This window comes from Leuciscus leuciscus (assembly GCF_965113295.1).
Source record: "Leuciscus leuciscus genome assembly, chromosome: 19".
NCBI classification, from domain to species: domain Eukaryota; kingdom Metazoa; phylum Chordata; class Actinopteri; order Cypriniformes; family Leuciscidae; genus Leuciscus; species Leuciscus leuciscus.
Genome location: NC_138743.1, coordinates 6,740,983 through 6,757,775, shown reverse-complemented (window position 1 = coordinate 6,757,775; position 16,793 = coordinate 6,740,983). Strand labels below are relative to the sequence as shown.

At 38.9% G+C, this 16,793-nt stretch overlaps 3 protein-coding genes across 3 annotated transcripts; 2 read left to right on the top strand and 1 right to left on the bottom strand.

Annotated features, from left to right (window-relative positions):
- Nucleotides 1-163: 163 nt before the first annotated feature.
- On the bottom strand, nucleotides 164-5,745 carry taar10 (trace amine-associated receptor 10; the record flags this gene model as incomplete). The annotated part of the gene is made up of 3 exons (XM_082147683.1): nucleotides 5,728-5,745; nucleotides 3,723-3,776; nucleotides 164-1,509 (listed from the first exon to the last, which is right to left on the bottom strand). Exon 3 carries the CDS (start codon nucleotides 1,202-1,204, stop codon nucleotides 164-166), a length of 1,041 nt encoding a protein of 346 aa, XP_082003809.1. The 5' UTR covers nucleotides 1,205-1,509; nucleotides 3,723-3,776; nucleotides 5,728-5,745.
- A 1,729-nt stretch (nucleotides 5,746-7,474) lies between these two features.
- Nucleotides 7,475-8,500, top strand: LOC309483002 (trace amine-associated receptor 13c-like; the record flags this gene model as incomplete). The annotated part of the gene is made up of 1 exon (XM_082148638.1): nucleotides 7,475-8,500. One exon carries the CDS (start codon nucleotides 7,475-7,477, stop codon nucleotides 8,498-8,500), a length of 1,026 nt encoding a protein of 341 aa, XP_082004764.1.
- A 2,380-nt stretch (nucleotides 8,501-10,880) lies between these two features.
- Nucleotides 10,881-11,906, top strand: LOC309483005 (trace amine-associated receptor 13c-like; the record flags this gene model as incomplete). Its single annotated transcript, XM_082148641.1, has 1 exon — nucleotides 10,881-11,906. The coding sequence occupies one exon, from the start codon at nucleotides 10,881-10,883 to the stop codon at nucleotides 11,904-11,906; it is 1,026 nt and encodes a 341-aa protein (XP_082004767.1).
- Between the last annotated feature and the right edge of the window lie 4,887 nt (nucleotides 11,907-16,793).

Below are 16,793 nucleotides of genomic sequence, written 5' to 3'. Positions count from 1 at the left end.
TTATTTTAAACTCAAATGTTTAGGTTATAAATAATGCATGTGTGATCTGGTTACTGTACAGAGGTGTAATTATTTGTAGTTACATAGCGTGGACACATAAAACATATCCAGGATATTTGGGTTTATTTACATTTATATATTATTTACCAAACAATTGTCATTTCTAATCATGTATTTCCATCAAGTCAAGTTGAGAAGAATTAACTTGAAATATTTTGGCCAAAAGAATAATTCTTAGAGCTTTTCTAAACCATCTATAAAAGAATGCATACACAAAAGGATTACACAGAGAATTAAAATATCCAATCCACAACAAAACATCAAATACAGCCGGAGGTATTGTGTGATCAAGATACGGATCTACTAGATTACAAAAGAAAAAGGGTGCAATGCTCACTAAAAATACCCCCATGATGATTGCAAGTGTTTTTGTTGCCTTCCCCTCAGTTTTATTTATAGATATGCTGGTTTTCTTGCCCACGTGTGCTGAATGCTGTATAGATTTTGATTGTCTTCGTGCAACAAGGAGAATTTTTAGATATATGCAGACAGCAATTATTGCAGGAAGGCCAAAAGCAAGAATTGAGGAAATGGTGCTGGCTGCGTAGGTTTGAAAGATAATACATGCTCCCTTACAAGCTATATTATCAAAATAAAACTCCTCTGCACCCATAATGTTGAGTTCTAGAAAAACCATAGCAAATCCAACAAAGGCTGCCAGACCCCAGCATAGGGAAATCATAATGAGGGAAATGGGCGGTGTGATTTTATTCCGGTACTGAAGAGGGTGACATACAGCATAATAGCGATCGATAGAGATAAAAGATATGTGCAAGAGAGATGTGATGCATAACATAATATCAACACTGCTGTGTATTTTACAGAACATGTCTCCCAAGTACCAGCAAGTCTCAACAGAGCGCAGCATACTGGGAGGCATCACAAAGCCTCCGATTAGCAGATCCGCCACGGCCAGCGACAGGATGAGGTAGTTTGTTGGCGTGTGCAGCTGCTTGAAATGAATGATGGCAATGATGACCAGCAGGTTTCCACATACTGTGGTAAGCGCTATGGCACTGAAGAACAAATAGAACAAAATCTGAATCTCCGACGGGTAGACAAATTTAACACATGAGTTGTTGAACGACTCAAAGCAGAGAACAGGCCCATGGTCAATCCCAGTCTCAGGTCCATATCTAGACATGGTCTGTTTAAAACAAAAATAAAAAATGTTTTACATTTATTTATAAGCCAACAATGACATGTTTTTCATCATAACAGCAATGTGATTTTCCCCACAATAAAATACCACTAATAATTATTACATCAGATTTCAAAGCTATAACCACACAAAAACATGATCAGCCCTGTAGCTTCAACAGAAATAATACCATTAGACATGCATGACAAAGACCTTACCTGTCCATGCAAGAGCGAATGTGCTGAAAGCACATATTTATATCTCTCACCCCTCCTGCTTTGCCTCACTACTGTCACTACATCCTTCACCTGTCAACAACAGATTTTTTCCCCATGAGATTTTCCCTTTATTTTGATACTGAGTTGCAAAAAACAAAGAATGTAGTCTGTTAACCTGTCAGTGTCCCACTTTTTTATTGCCTTTTTTCCCTATTACATATTTTTGTAATCATCATAAATTAGGCATCATTCAAAAGCTTAAATGCTCAAAATTGATCCTGTAAAACTGAACACTGTGTTTCTTTAACTTGTAGTTCTATGTCTGTTTTGTTTTATTGTGTTTTGCCCTGTTCTGGTTTGCCTGTGATTATTAGTTTCCATCCATCTTCTTCCGCTTATCCGGGGGCAGCAGTCTAAGCAGAGACGGCCAGACTTCCCTCTCCCTAGACACTTCCTTCAGCTCTTCCGGTGGGATACTGAGGCGTTCCCAGGCCAGCTAGGAGACATAATCCCTCCAGCGTGTCCTAGGTCTTCCTCGGGGTCTCCTCCTGGTGGGACGCATCCGGAACACCTCCCCGGGAAGGCGTCCAGGAGGCATCCGGAACAGATGCCCGAGCCACCTCAGCTGGCCCCTCTCAATGTGGAGGAGCAGCGGCTTTACTCTGAGCTCCTCCTGAGTGACAGAGCTCCTCACCCTATCTCTAAAGGAGCGCCCAGCGACCCTGTGGAGAAAGCTCATTTCGGCCGCCTGTATCCGGGATCTTGTCCTTTCGGTCATGACCCACTGCCATAGGTGAGAGTAGGAACGTAGATTGACCGGTAAATCGAGAGCTTCGCCTTGCAGCTCAGCTCTTTCTTCCCCACGACAGATCGGTACCGATCTTTCTCAGTCGGAAAAGGGTGGCTTGCCCACTTCAGGTTGGTGGAGAGTCCTGCCTCAAGTGGAGGAGTTCAAGTATCTTGGGGTCTTGTTCATTTGTTCACCGTTCACTGGAGGGCCACACTAAGAACATTTTAGATCTGGCATGCCTAATGCCAACTTCACATTGCACGATTTTCAAAGTCATCAGATCACTGTTCTTTTCACACTGACTATCTGGGGTAGCATTCAGTTGCTGCTGTGTGCAGCGACAGGGTTACACATTGCATGACTTTACAATAGGAAGAGTCGCAGACAACTCTGTCTGGTCCTTAAACTACATTTCACAACCAAACGAACGTGGCAAGGAAATAACGCAAGATCACACATGCGTGACACTGGAATTGTTACTAAAAATGATAGTCCGCAAGAAGCTTGCGATCCAAATTGTCTGTGCGCTGATTTGCAGTGAAAAGGAGAAAAAGAAAAAAAGATTATGGAGGAGGAAATGGTTGGCAAGACGTGGGGAGCAAAGATTGTGTGTTCTGCAAATACAGTTGGGAGTAAATAAATTGTTTTACAATGTGCTGCTTTTGCGGCTGGTCAAGCAAATATTTGTGCTTTGTTTCTGTTTGATATAATTGTAAAGCTGTGCATGTACGCAAATTTATTCTGATATTCTGATCTATAACCTCTCCCCGAACTCCCCGCTGCCCTGTATCTTGCTCTCTAATTGGCTGTAGGTCACCGCCGATGTAATTTTCAGTTAGAACACATTTCACATTTTGAATCGCAGACAGGTCCAGATATTTAGCATGCCAAATATCTCACAGGCATCGGCGACGCATTGTCGATTCTCTCAGGTTGCATATTTATAAATGCACACTGCATGATTGTCATTCACGTGAACGAGCACCGATTTGCCAGCCGATTTCAAGCATTTGTCTGCGATTTTGCAAAACTTGAATCTGTGAGTTAAAATCGGCACTAAAATCGTGTAGTGTGAACTTGGCATAACCCACTAAGGCACGCCTGCCAGTGAAAACGGTCATCAAGGAGATTTCGCTGCATTTGTGGAGTGGATCTATTGAACTGTGGGTCCACATGTGTCCACCACCTGCCCCACTGAGGAGGACGTCTCCAGCCCCACTCCAGCCCCAGAGCCCACCCAGTCGTCTCACACAGAGCGAACACCAGAGCCCACCAAAGACGGAGAGCCAGAGCCTACCACAATGAGTATGCCAGACAAGAGGTCTGAGCCTATCATCGCCCCAGAGCCCGAGCCTAAGGAAAAGTCTGACCAGGTGAGTGAGCCGGCAACTCTGTGCGTCCCAGAAGTGGATATTTCCCTAAATCTCTCGTCCCCGCTGGTCCGGGTACATGAGGGGGACGAGTGGAAGACAGCTTTTGTGACCCCTTCAGGACACTGAGTACTGTGTCATACCGTATGGCCTGGTCAACGCCTCCTCAGCATTCCAGGAAAAACTACGAGAACTTCCTGAAGGATGAGAAATGCAGTTTCCATCAATCTTTATATATATATATATATATATATATATAGCGCCTAAACTAAATCTACCAGGAATATATTTTGTATATATATACTCCCCCTTTGCAGACTTCTTCTGCCCAAAAAGAGCCTTACAACTTTCAACACACAGATCATGGGACTGTGCCATCGACCTGATACTGGGTGAGCCAGTGCCCCGTGGAAAAGTGTAAAAAACTCTCCATCCCAGAACAGAAGGCCATGGAGGAGTATATCGAAGAGGCTCTCAATCATATCAAGATTATATCCACTTTTGCTGCTTTCAGCTTCTTTTTTTGTGGCCAAGATGGACAGAAGCTTGCAGCCCTACCTTTTTTTGTGCAAGTGAAATGAATAAATACCTGCTCACATTTATTCTAGAACTACAATAACCATCATGTTTACACACAACGCCTCAGCACTTGGTCGCGATTTTTCTCAACATGAGGACAGGAGAAATGTCAGTAAATGAATGGGAAAACACAGTAACTTGTGTTACTGATTTGAAAAATTAACTCTAAATTTAAAATTAATGTATAAAACTTGAAAAAACGAATCTGATTTGTTGATCTGACTAACTCATAAGTTAATGACAATGTCATAAGTTACCCCTGATTGCGATGTATGCCCTGTGTTTGTTTGGTTTATATTTTTTGCATAAATGTTTGTTTGTTTCTCATTGTTTGGTTAAATATGAGTTTGGTAACTTTTTCTAGTCTAAGGTGCACATTTAGACTGATGACAAAAGACACCAAGAGTTAAGGATGGCTGACGCGAAACAGTCGTTCCGAAGCTTTGCGAGATCCCGAGGCGCAGATGTTTCGAAACACTGATCCGAAGCGTGATTCAAAACACCTATGTCACGTGACTATGGCCAAACGAAGCCTCGAAGTGTTTCACTAAGTGTTTCATCAGGTGTGGTCCGCCGAATCAGCGTTTGATTGACACGGTCGAGAACAGACACACAATCGCACATCTGTATAAAAGTGAAATCAACGCATATTGACCTCGTGGGTTTTTGTGAGAGGAGTTTGATTTTGAGATAGCGGATTTTTGGTGATATAGTGACATAGTGCGATTTGATTAGTTATAGGCTATTTAGGCTTGCATTTAAATTTAACTGGAATTTAAATGAAACTGGAAAGAGATAGCAGTAATCTTTCCTCATTTGTATGTCCTAGATAAAAAAAATATATATTTTCGCCGTCTTCGTCAATGGCCTCGTGGTCAGTGCGCCGACATGTAGCGTCTTTGCACTCGGGCGTCCCGAGTTCGAGTCCCGGCACGTGGACCTTTCCCGCCTCGTTTTTTTGTCATCTCTCTACTGTCCTGTCACAATAAAAGGAAAATCACCAAAACAATATATATATATATATATATATATATATATATATATATATATATATATCTTTGCATGCCAGCAACAAGTGTCCCTTGTGAGAGGATTTTTTCAAAGGCTGGAGAAATTATCTGTAAAAAAAAGAAGTAGTCTAAGTCCTTCCACAGCAGAGAAATTAATATTTTTGAATAAAAATCTCTAAAAAAGTAAGACATTGTGGCTTGATTTCTTTTATTAATATTCATTTTGCAAGACCAAAATAACATTATGCACAGTGAGGAGCCTATAGGTTACAATCTTCACATATTAGAAAATTATAATAATAAAAAAACAACACATTTTTTTAATGGCTCGTCAAGGTTGTTTCAGATCAACACCTGCAAGTGACCACTAGGTGTCACCGTTGAGACGGGTGTCGGATTGATTCGAAGCCTCGAAACAATATGGCACATTTGGTTCAACTGTTTCATTGCTTCACGAGGCCTCGATCTGGCCATCACTACCAAGAGTTTTATTCTTTATTTTCTTTATTTAGAATTTACATCAACTATATTAGTTTATATCCCCATTTTCAAAACGTACCTTCTGGGTTCATGTCTGCAGCATGTTCCGGGGGTGGGGGTTTACTAGGAAGTGCGGCCTTCCTGTTCCTCATTTTATGCCATCCCAAGGAATTCTGGGTAGTGTAGGCATAGTCCATTTCTCAGTGTGAGCAGGGGGTTATTGTTTCATTGTGTTTATTTTTATATTATGTAGAAATGTATTGTTTATTATTTGTATTTCTTTCCTTGTAAAATTGATGTTAATGTTTTTTGAATTTTATTTTCATTTAAATTTATATATGTATTATGTATGTGTACCTATTATTTAAATTCCCTATTATTATGAAATGGTTGAACCTTTCAGTATAAAATAATTGATTTTGTCTGTTTGAGTCAGTTCTGTTGAGGGACCTCCGTGAGGAGGGTCACCTTAGTGTCTTTGTTTATGTTATTTTTGATTTGTTATTCTTTTTCTGAAGTCAATAAAAATTTGAATTGACTGCAAGCAGTGTCACAGGTCATGTTACTAGTCATGCATTACCCACAACATGGTGTTAAGCTGCACATCATATAATATGTTTAGAACAGTAGTGCACAACTACAATATGCACAAAAATCAGTGAAACTGACATCATACCTGTGTAATATCGGTCTCTAGAGAAATTCTGTGGAAATAACTAGGTTTGTTTTGTTTTCTTCATCTAAAAAAGGTTTGTGAGCAGAGGGACTTATTAAACGTGTTAAACATGTTTGCAATATGTTCTGCTGTTTATTGGCACATTTACACCTGTCCTCATTAAACTACAAAAGAATCACACTTTATTCTGATTGATCCCTACAGGAGTGAAAACATTCACCTGCACCTCAGAGCGCCTGGAGTTGCATCATTGTGATTGTGCTAATTAGATAATACAGTCAACAAACAACCAAGATGTATAGTGAAGCTAAGAAAAGTCATTTTATGGAGTTAAAACATACTAAATTAACATAATATGAATGAAAAATTTTATAGAAAATTAACATAATGCTACAGGCAATAATTAGGCCCAGGATATAGGGTTAAATCCATAAACAAGATTTATAAAATAGTATCTTGCTCTGCTCCAAAGCCTAGTGAGGAAACTTTATTTTATTTTTTAATATTCTTTTCAGTGTTGAATGAACTATAATGGACACTTATCTCACTTCATCCAACATCCTGGATATATTTTACAGAGTATATTGCAATGCACTATGGGATTGTAAATGATCTTAATAAATCTTGCATTTGTATCTTTGAGGTCCATGTTGAGTGCTAGATATGAACCAATAAACAGGTTCAGGATGCAAGTGTCAGGATGCATTAAATTGATCAAAAGTAACAGTAAAGATTTGTAATGTATTATATATTTATATAATATTAAAATATTTAAAATAACATATTTGTATTTCAAATAAATGCTGATCTTTTGAGTAAAAAAATAAAAAGGTGTATTCCGGTTTCCACAAAAATATTAAGCATTTGGTCAAATAAATGCAGCCTTAATGAGACTTCTTTCAAAAACATTGAAAATCCTACAAACTTCAATCATCTGAACGGTAGTGTGTACGCCAATAATTATTAAGCTGAAATAATGCAAACTGTATTTCAAGTGCTTAGCTGTTTTTTGCTGCCTCGTCATGTAGGAGGGTCAGAGAGGATGATAAAGAGTATTTAAGGGCCTCTTCTCACACAGTTAAAGTTACTAAATACCAGTTGTCCAACTAAGACAGAATTTTATAGGTTCTTGTTTTCTGAGACAGGCAGGATGGATTTATCTTCACAAGAATACGATCCCACTGAGTTTTGTTTTCCTGCAGTGAACAACTCTTGTGTTAAAGGCACACACCTTGTGTCCACTCAGACTGTGTTGTATCTCATATTGGTGTCGGCGATGACTGTGACTATTCTAGGAAATTCGGTGGTCATCATCTCCATAGCGCACTTCAAACAGCTCCAGACTCCCACTAATATCCTGGTGATGTCTCTGGCTCTCGCGGACCTGCTGATTGGACTGGTGGTCATGCCTTTCAGTATGATCCGTTCTGTCAATGGTTGCTGGTACTATGGAGATACTTTCTGTTTGCTCCACTCCAGTTTCGACATATTTCTCACATCTGTGTCTATTTTTCATCTAATTTTTATTGCTATTGATCGACATCAGGCTGTGTGTTATCCACTTCAATACCCTACGAGAATAACCATCCCTGTTGCATGGGTCATGGTGATGATAAGTTGGAGCATGGCTGCATTATATTCATATGGTTTGGTGTACTCAAAAGCTAACTTGGAAGGACTGGAGGAATTTATTGCATCCATATACTGTATGGGAAGTTGCAGTCTACTTTTCAATGCATTGTGGGGGGCTTTAGACACATTAATAGGCTTTTTCTTGCCTTGTTCTGTCATGGTTGGACTGTATGCAAGAATTTTTGTGATTGCAAAAAAGCATGCTAGAAAACTTGACGATGCAAACCAGCATGAAAAAGAGAATGTGTTTAAAAGCTCTCGACGATCTGAGCGTAAAGCAGCGAAAACTCTCGGTGTGGTCGTGGGTGCCTTTATTATTTGCTGGCTGCCGTTTTTTATTAACTCTATGCTTGATCCCTACATCAACTTTTCCACCCCAGTTTCTCTTTTTGAAGTGTTTGTCTGGTTAGGTTACATTAACTCAACCATAAACCCCATCATATATGGCCTTTTCTATCCATGGTTTAGAAAAACCCTTTCTCTCATTTTGACAATGAGAATATTTGAACCAAACTCGTCTGATATCAATGTTTTCACTGTTTGATTTCAATTTCTGATCTCACTGTGCAGCATACTGATGCTTCCTATTGCAGATCACATAAAGAACAGTGTAAAATCAGATTTAATCTGTACTGCTGTAAATTAAAGGGTGATCTAAAATCAGATCTCTGGCAAACATACTGTGCACTGTGCATTATGCATGACATTAAATACATATTGCATGCAGAATGATGAAACGCCTGCTTGAATTCTGATTTTATGTTTCAAACATTTTTAGGTTTTAATCAGTTTTCAGTTCACATTTAAAAGTGGTATGCTTGTGTAAAGCTTAGTGCATATTTCTTCAGTAGGTTTTAGTATTATTTTTTTTTAACCCAAGGAGGTCTATAAATCAGCCTTCCAGGAGAAAGATATCCCTTAGCGTTTTTTTATTCATCTCAATGGCATTTGCTCTGCTGGCCAGAAATACATGATTTTCTTGTTGCTGAAAATGTATTGTGTATATATACAGTATATATATTTTGTAAATTGGTCAGGGCAAGAACATAAAGCTCTTTCGCCTTCTTGTACAGTTAACCAGTGATGTCTGTTAAACATGGGGTGATATGTTATGATCCATGGTGCTGCATTTTAATTCATAGGACGTATTTGTCTTTTGGGGAGGCCACTAAACAGATCAGTACCATAATCAATTCTGTTTGTAACAAATGGATGGATTTTCAGCTTTGCAATGGATAAAATGGCATAGTCATTTAACACTATTTAATTTAGGCCTGTGTTTTTATATTTAACTTAAACACTAAAACTAAAATCTTCAAGTAACATTTTCACTTCTTGAAGTAAAATAAATATAACTAACAATTTTGACAATTTTATATGGAATTCTGCAGCATTTATTATAAATAATTTTTCTGTGCACATATGTTTCTTTTTGTTGTTTTTTATTTTTTATTCCAATGCCCTCATAATCTAAAAAAAAAAAAAAAAAAACCTTCCCCTCCCTCTGGCAGTGACATCTTTTCTCATCCATATCACCATGTAGCCCAAGACTGGTTACCCACTGAAGCTAAGCTGGGTTGCTGGTCAGTACCTGGATGGGAGACCTCCTGGGAAAACTATAGTGGTGTCCAAAATCACATACTGTCCGAGTAAGTACTAGATTTGAATTTGAACTTACTTCTTGACTGTTAAAAACGTATGTTCTATATAGTATGAATGTAATCCGGACGTACTACATCCACCATGTTGTCATTATTATGTGACATACCAGCGTCAGTTGTGTCGCTACACCTCCATTCATAAATCCCCACCACACTGGTGGTGGTTGAGGAGAGACCCCCTGATATGAATGTAAAGCACTTTGGGTGTACAGTAGTACAAAAGAAAAGCGCTAAATAAATGCCTCATTAATTTATTCATTCTGATGACGTGTTTACTGGCACGAGGGTGGCGCAATCTGTCACACATGAGATCCACCAAAAGCAAACGACAACCATCCAATCAATTCCCGTTGGACAAAATCAAGTCCCGCCCTACATTTTTTGTTGAGATAAGGAAGAATAGACTATTGAAACTTCCGTTTCCTGCTGACTTATGTGAAAATATAAAAAAAAAGAAAACTAAAACACTATCTCAATGACAAAAAATAACACTGATTAAAACCATACTTTTATATGTATAAACCAAGCGGCAACCTTCCGGTCTCTTTCTTGAATCCAAAACGGAAGTGAATTAAACTGCAATTCATTGACTGGCCGCTAGAGACAGGCTCCAAAAAGAGAGTCAATCCCATAGACCCCCCATGTTAAAATGCCCAACTTAACAGGAGAAAAAACTATGTTTACAGCCTGGTACAAAAAGTGGTTTTGATCTATATAGCTAATTTTGCCCTTCATGAAAACTGTGAGGGGGGGTGAATTTTTTTATGACTCATCAATTTAAATTGTATGAAGCCTTAAAGTTCTGCCTAATTAAGGGCGTGGCCACTTGAGTGACAGGTGGATTGCCGCTACTGTCACTACTAGCCGTTTGTCTGCTGTTTGTTAGCGTCACGTCACCTCAGCTAATCCTGGCTTTTTGCCCATTTTCGGTTATCCGGGAATGAGGCATGGTGACGCGCTGCCAAGATGGCGACGGCTGGCTCTGCCCACTTTGGGCTTCAAAAATGCTCTTCAGAAACCTACGGGGGACGTCACGGACACTACGTCCATATTTCTTTTACAGTCTATGGTATAAACATTATTAATAGACAGACAGAACATTTAAATAATGTAATTTCAGTCTGTATATTTATTTTTAGTACTTGAGTACTTGATTGTCATTTGTTACACTGTGATGGTGTGGGAGGGTCAGAGAAGAACGTGAAGAGTATTTAAAGCCCTTACTAGACTAAATAAATAAAAAACAGGACAGAGACAGGCAGGATGGATTTATCTTCACAAGAATACAATCCCACTGAGTTGTGTTTTCCTGCAGTGAACAACTCTTGTCTTAAAGGCACACACCTTGTGTCCACTCAGACTGTGTTCTATCTCATATTGGTGTCAGCAATGACTGTGACTATTCTAGGAAATTCTGTGGTCATCATCTCCATAGCGCACTTCAAACAGCTCCAGACTCCCACTAATATCCTGGTGATGTCTCTGGCTCTCGCAGACCTGCTGCTTGGACTGGTGGTCATGCCTTTCAGTATGATCCGTTCTGTCAATGGTTGCTGGTACTATGGAGATACTTTCTGTTTGCTCCACTCCACTTTTGACTTATTTCTCACTTCTGTGTCTATTTTGCATCTTGTTTGTATTGCTATTGATCGACATCAGGCTGTGTGTTATCCACTTCAATACCCTACGAGAATAACTATACCTGTTGCATGGGTCATGGTGATGATAAGTTGGAGCATGGTTGCATTATATTCATATGGTTTGGTGTACTCAAAAGCTAATGTGGAAGGACTGGATGAATATATTGAATCCATATACTGTATAGGAAGTTGCAGTCTACTTTTCAGTAAATTGTGGTCAGTTTTAGACACATTACTTACTTTTTTCTTGCCTTGTTCTGTCATGGTTGGATTTTATCTGAGGATTTTTGTTGTTGCAAAAAAGCATGTAAGAACAATCGGTCAGGCAACCCATCATGAAAATGAGAATGTGTTTAAAAGCTCTCGACGATCTGAGCGTAAAGCAGCGAAAACTCTCGGTGTGGTCGTGGGTGCCTTTATTATTTGCTGGTTGCCGTTTTTTATTAACTCTATGATGGATCCCTACATCAACTTTTCCACCCCAGTTGCTCTTTTTGAAGTGTTTGTCTGGTTAGGTTACATTAACTCAACCATAAACCCCATAATATATGGCTTTTTCTACCCATGGTTTAGAAAAACCCTTTCTCTAATTATAACGATGAGGATATTTGAACCAAACTCGTCTGATATCACTGTTTTCACTGTTTGACCATTTCATTGCGATCTGACCTCACATAAATAAAGAACTGTGTAAACTCCCAACTGTTTTAACTGTGAAAAAGATAGGCCTATATAAAAATGTAAACTTTTAGAGAAAAAAAAAGCAAATGTCCATCTTAGTTCAGTATGTTGTGAAGCAGACGTGACTATTTTAAACATAAACGTACATAAATACCAGGTCCAAAAACTGCCCACTCATTTAGTAGGCATGTATGAGCAAAAATGAGGGAATCCTCGCACACTTATAAACAATATGTGCATAAAGTGCTGCAGTAATGATGGGTTTTTTTTAGGCCCATCTGGAAGTTCGCATAACCCTGGTTCCCTCGACAATAACCCAATAGGATTTTTTTTTTTTTTTTTTTTTACTTTTGGATTATTGCAGACAATATGCTCTGTGACTAACAAAAGTTTATGATTCTCACATATTTTGTTCATCATGATAATCTTCACAAATGAACCCAACTTTTATACATTTTCAAGTGTAAAGACAGCCGGCAGAAGTCAAAACCTAAACATAGACTATAAACAAACTACACCATGGTCGCATCACCACTAAGCTTCCGAAAAGTTACTTGTTCAGTCTTCGTTTAAAAACATTTTCCCTGAAATTTAGAGTTATAATAGTTTGCAAGAGCCTGATTATAAACACAAGGAGGCTGTGAAAGCAGAGTTGTGAGTAGATGAGTTTTCCTGTTCTGCCTGATGACATTTAATTTGCAACCTCTGTAGTCCCATTTAGACACATTAGTCCCATTTGTTAGCAACCACCTTTTACAAGACAAGTAACAATAAAAAAAAAATTAAAAAATTAAAAAAACACAAGAGGGTATTACTGATGATTTATTTTTTATTTTGTAGAATAAAACATGAACAAATGAGCTTGTGTTTGCCACAGACCTTATTTCAAGCACTTAACCAACAACCCACTCAAACAGACTTCAGAACAAATGAACTTTAAGTGCTAAAATGCTAACCCGTTTCTGGGTTTTGGCCTACATTTGGAAGTAAAACAATGTCAAATGTTTTTGAAATAAAAAGCCTGTTGAATTGCACTACTTGAAAAAAATAGGCATTGCATTAACCATGCTTGCATTTTAACGCATTGTATTTTAAGGGCTTGCATTTTTATGGGCTGAAATTCAACATTGTTGAATATTTAAGCTGTGAATATTTCAATTAAAAACATTTCAAACACCTTTTCATTATTAAAAATTCAATAATCCATATTCACCATTCATATTTCACTTCCAAAATATTCAAACTGTTTAAAAATACAACCTATAATATTCAACAGGCAATTTTCGGTCCATTTTATTTCGCTTTGCAAATTCGCTTCCACAAATTCAGTGGTTCAAATTCGACAGTAAATTCAACATTGACGTCCAGGAACTGCAGGAAAAGCAGTAGATTGCCGAGCATACTCTCCATCTGCTGTTAGTCTACCTCACCAGCAGGGGGTGCAAAAGCGCGTGTTGTTGACGAAGACCAGCAAAATTAGAGCAAGTCATTCATTCATAAAACTCATTTACAGCAATGTAAGTGTATTTGTGATTATTATGACGGCTGTTTTATGTTAAAGCTGCCGTCGGCAAGTCTGCCAGATTGAGTGGACTTAGCCAAAATTTTGAATGTTTACAACTCTCATGCCCCTCCCCCACTACCAACGAACACCCGCCCATCGTCAGTGCGTGTGTACCTGATTTTCTGTGAATGCGTCCGTCTCTTCAGCATCGATCAACACCATGGACTCGGAGGTAGGCTGCCCTGGCTAATCTATCCATAGATAGCAATAACCAAGGAATTGGAAGCTTGTTATTAGATTTTCTCTCTGCCATCACACTTCGTACAATCTTCAGGCGAACTTCAGGCGTGTCGTGTGCATGTGATATTGTAACGTGCGCGTTTGCGCGAGGGAGAGGGGATCTGTGGCGTGTGCACGACCTGTGATTGACAGTCAGATCTCACACCCCCCTGCGCTGATTGGACCTGATGAAGCGGGAGCGGTGGATTTTTGCAAAACAAATAACACGCTCCAGGTGGAGTTAGAAGCTCGGGTTTTTTTCTAAAACCACCTTATTTATGTTGTTCTGTCGGATTATAGTGTCAATTTCACTGAATTTGATCAAAAAAATGTTGCCGACGGCAGCTTTAAATTCAGTGCCTTCGCGGTTACTTTTCCTGCGTAGCCTACGTGCATCTTTCTCTACCGTGAACGAGATTATAATGTTATTCCCCGATGCGGATATACAGATCCAATGTTACATTTTTGAGGTTGACATATATTTCTCTTGGTTGTTTAGTTGCCTTAACTTTATATTGTGGTGATGTGCTGCATGCAGGCTATTAGGGTTTCCCTCAATACTTCAGGATTCCCCTGCTGGACATATAAAACGCTTAACGTAGCTTAATGGACTACAGTGATGTAAAAGACCAAACTCGCAGGCAAGCAGATGGACTCAGAATAACGCGCAAAGCTTAATGCTGAGCGTTTCCCAGTGATAGACTGGCATAAAGATGGCTTGATGTTGGACATTCGCACATTTAGGGACCGTCTCTAAAGTGTATACGACTTTGGTATACACATTTCTAACTCCGATAGCATTTGAATAGAACGACTTACAGTCATAAAACCAACTGTAAAGTGTTCATGAAGTGTCAGGGATGCGCGCACCCTTTGGATTTTTGATATTTATTCAAATAAATTTAAGTTCGCTATTGAAGTTAGAAACGTGTATGGCAATGTTGTATGCAACTTTAGAGACGGTCCCTAAATGTGCGAATGTCCAATGTCAAGCCAATTTTACATTTAGTCATTTAGCAGACGCTTTTATCCAAAGCAATTTACAGTTAAACTAACAATAGGACAACAATATGCAAGTGCTATGACAGTTTAAGCTAATGCAATACACGTAGGCATACTATATATATATATATATATATATATATAGAGAGAGAGAGAGAGAGAGAGAGAGAGAGAGAGAGAGAGAGAGAGAGAGAGAGAGAGAGAATAGAATAGAATAGAATAGAATAGAAGAGAAAGTGTTAGTATTAATTGATCAAGTGTTGATTTTATGCCAGTATATCACGAAACGCTCAGCATGAAACTTTGCACGTTAACTTCATATTCTGAGTCCATCTGCTTGCCTGTAGCCTATATAGTAGCCTACAGCCTACTTCCCCAATAAGGTGCAAGATTGGTCTTTTATATCACTGTATTATTAGTCCATTAAGCTACGTTAAGTGTTTTGTCCCAACGGAAGGGGAATCCTTGAGTATGAGGTATTGAGGGAAACCGATTATAATCCTGTTCATGGTAGAGAAAGCTGATGACATATAGGCTACACAGGGAAAGTAACAATGAAGTTATTGAATGAAACATAAACACAGCTTTTGTGTGTTTATCATCTTTTCCGCATATACTGACACAGATAATCATTTTCATTTTATGAATGAATGTCTTCGTCAACAACAAGCGCTTTTGCACCATCTGATGGTGAGGTCGACTAAATGCAAGCATGGTTAATGCAATGCCTATTTTTTTTTTTTTCAAGTAGTGCAATTCAACAGGCTTTTTATTTCAAAAACATTTGACATTATTTTACTTCCATACCTACAAAATTATGTCATCCCTGCACCACTCTTTTATGTATGACATAAAAGACATATTGCATCCCGAATTATGGAAAAAAATATTAATTTAATATTAATTATAACACAAAATAAACATGAATGAACATCATAAGGTTTGTTGAAAGAGTAGGCTACAATTTACCGAAATGATTCATGACTCATATGATTGCTCAAGCAATGTTTCGACTGTGGAAAGACGCCCAAAAAAATTGGTTTTGGTAAAAATTGCCGAATGTCACTCTGTTACGTTTACCTCAGAAAAGTCTTTCAATGTACATAGCTTGATAGTCAGCTAAATAAACTCCAGCGAGGAGCATTTTGCTAAATATATGCACTATATTACATATTCATTATATTTTTATTTAACCTGTTATTTAATTGTGGCCTAATGGTTTGAGAGTTGTACTTATAATAACCCAAAAGTCGTAGGTTTGATTCTCAATACCGCAGGAATTGCTATAAAATCAAATAGTTTGGAATTCTCTAAATCCTTTTGAATTCAAATTGAATCGATTCTTGGAATTGTCCTAAACCTTATTCATCTCAATGGCAATAATTTGGCTGACCAGAAGTAGCCTACGTGTGTCACGCACTGGCTAGAGCAGGTGGAGCCGAAGACCACAGTGGACAGTGACGGTACTGGCCATGATGGATACAGTGGCAAAACTGAAAAAGAGCATAGAGAGATTATTTACTGCCTCAACGGCCATAACAGGGAGCTCAGAAAGTTCAAAATCGGCTTCCGTGGCCGTGACCAGGCAGACAAAGTGTTCAAGAACGGCCTCCTTGGCTGATACTGGACAGGCAGAGAGATCATAGATGGCCTCCTTGGCCATAAAAGGGGCTGGTAGAGAGTTCTGATTTGACTTGCTTGGCAGTGACTTGGCAGACAGAAAGTTCATATCATGACATGACGAGACTCTGGCGTGGCGGCCATAACGTGAAGAGACGAGACGGGTTTAGGGGGCGATTTCGGATTCAGCCAAGGGCAACAGGAACTAAATACAACTCAACATAGGCACAACAAGACAAAAGATTATCAAAATAAGAGTCCATGAAACAGAGATATAAGCTGCATCCCAATTCAGAGGCTGCATCCTTCTAAGGCAACACCTCTGAAGGCCACAAAGGTTGGAATGAGCATTGTTAAATGGGACGGTCTACGGAGGGTTGTCAAGCGGCAGTAACGTTTATACTAGAAAGTTATATTAAACTGTCTGAATTCAAAACAGGGTTCACCTTG